The 1,138-nt window shown below is 35.5% G+C and overlaps 1 protein-coding gene and 1 pseudogene across 1 annotated transcript in view; both read right to left on the reverse strand.

The window, feature by feature from the left end:
- LOC103591974 overlaps window positions 1-694 on the reverse strand; it is a 3,061-nt pseudogene extending 2,367 nt beyond the window's left edge.
- A 48-nt stretch (window positions 695-742) lies between these two features.
- LOC103591975 (zinc finger protein 717-like) overlaps window positions 743-1,138 on the reverse strand; it is a 2,255-nt gene continuing 1,859 nt past the window's right edge. Inside the window, exon 2 of the mRNA XM_008574551.1 lies at window positions 743-1,110. Within this exon, the coding sequence (XP_008572773.1) occupies window positions 743-1,110 (368 nt within the window). The remainder of the gene's footprint in view (window positions 1,111-1,138) is intronic.

A 1,138-nucleotide genomic window follows, 5' to 3' on the forward strand; every position in this document is an offset into this window, starting at 1 on the left:
CTTTACATTCATATGGTCTCTCACCTGTGTGAGTTCTCTGATGTTCACTGAGGTGTGATTTATGGTAGAAAGTTTTTCTACAATCTTTACATTCATATGGTTTCTGACCTGTGTGAGTTCTGTGATGTACACTGAGGGGTGACTTATGGATGAAAGCTTTCTTACATTTCTTACATTCATATGGTTTCTCACCTGTATGAGTTCTCTGATGTACATTGAGGTGTGATTTACAGTAGAAAGTTTTTCTACATTCTTTACATTCATATGGTTTCTCACCCGTGTGAGATCTGTGATGTACCCTGAAGTATGACTTATGTTTGAAAGTTTTCTTACATTTTTTACATTCATATGGTTTCTCACCTGTGTGAATTCTCTGATGCTTGCTGAGGATTGAGGACTTGTGAAAGGTTTTCCCACATTGATTACACACATATAGCTTCTCCCCTATATGTGTTCTCTTATGGATTGTAAGAGGTAATTTCTTCATGAATGATTTATCACATTCACTATATTTATACGGTTTCTCTTCTGTGTGTATTTTCTGCTGTTCAATGAGTTCATAATTTTCACAGAACTTTCTCCAACATATGTCAAACTGAAAAGCTTTCCCTGATACTGGAATTGTCTCTTGGGCAAGAACAGATGACTTATGAAAGACTTTCCCATAATCAAATTTATAGGATGTCTCTCCCATATACACTTTCTTTTGTTCCAATAATATTTTCTCTGTGTTGTAGGATTTTCATTGTCCACTATATTCAAAAGCCTGCTGCTGAGCATGAATCTTAGAATGTTGATAAAGATGCTCACAATGTCTCCACAATTTCCCAGTTATATTGCCCTCATCAGATTTCTCTCCAGCATGCATCCAATCAGCCTCTCTAGGAGGAAGTGCATTCCGACATACACTGAACTCTTTGCACCTCATTCCTAAATACTTTTCAGTATTTATAATTGAATTTGAAATATGGTTTGAGCTCAAATGAAATGCTTGTTCTATTTCAACTCTCTCCTCAGTTGATGTATTGCTGTTGGTAATTACAACATCCTGCAAATGTGTATTATGACGTTCTTGGCTTTTTGTAATTAGAGCTTCGACTATCTGAACATCTAAAGTAAGAAAAAAAAAAAAAACCAT

This window comes from Galeopterus variegatus, unplaced genomic scaffold, assembly GCF_000696425.1.
Source record: "Galeopterus variegatus unplaced genomic scaffold, G_variegatus-3.0.2 Scaffold1064, whole genome shotgun sequence".
Classification (NCBI taxonomy): domain Eukaryota; kingdom Metazoa; phylum Chordata; class Mammalia; order Dermoptera; family Cynocephalidae; genus Galeopterus; species Galeopterus variegatus.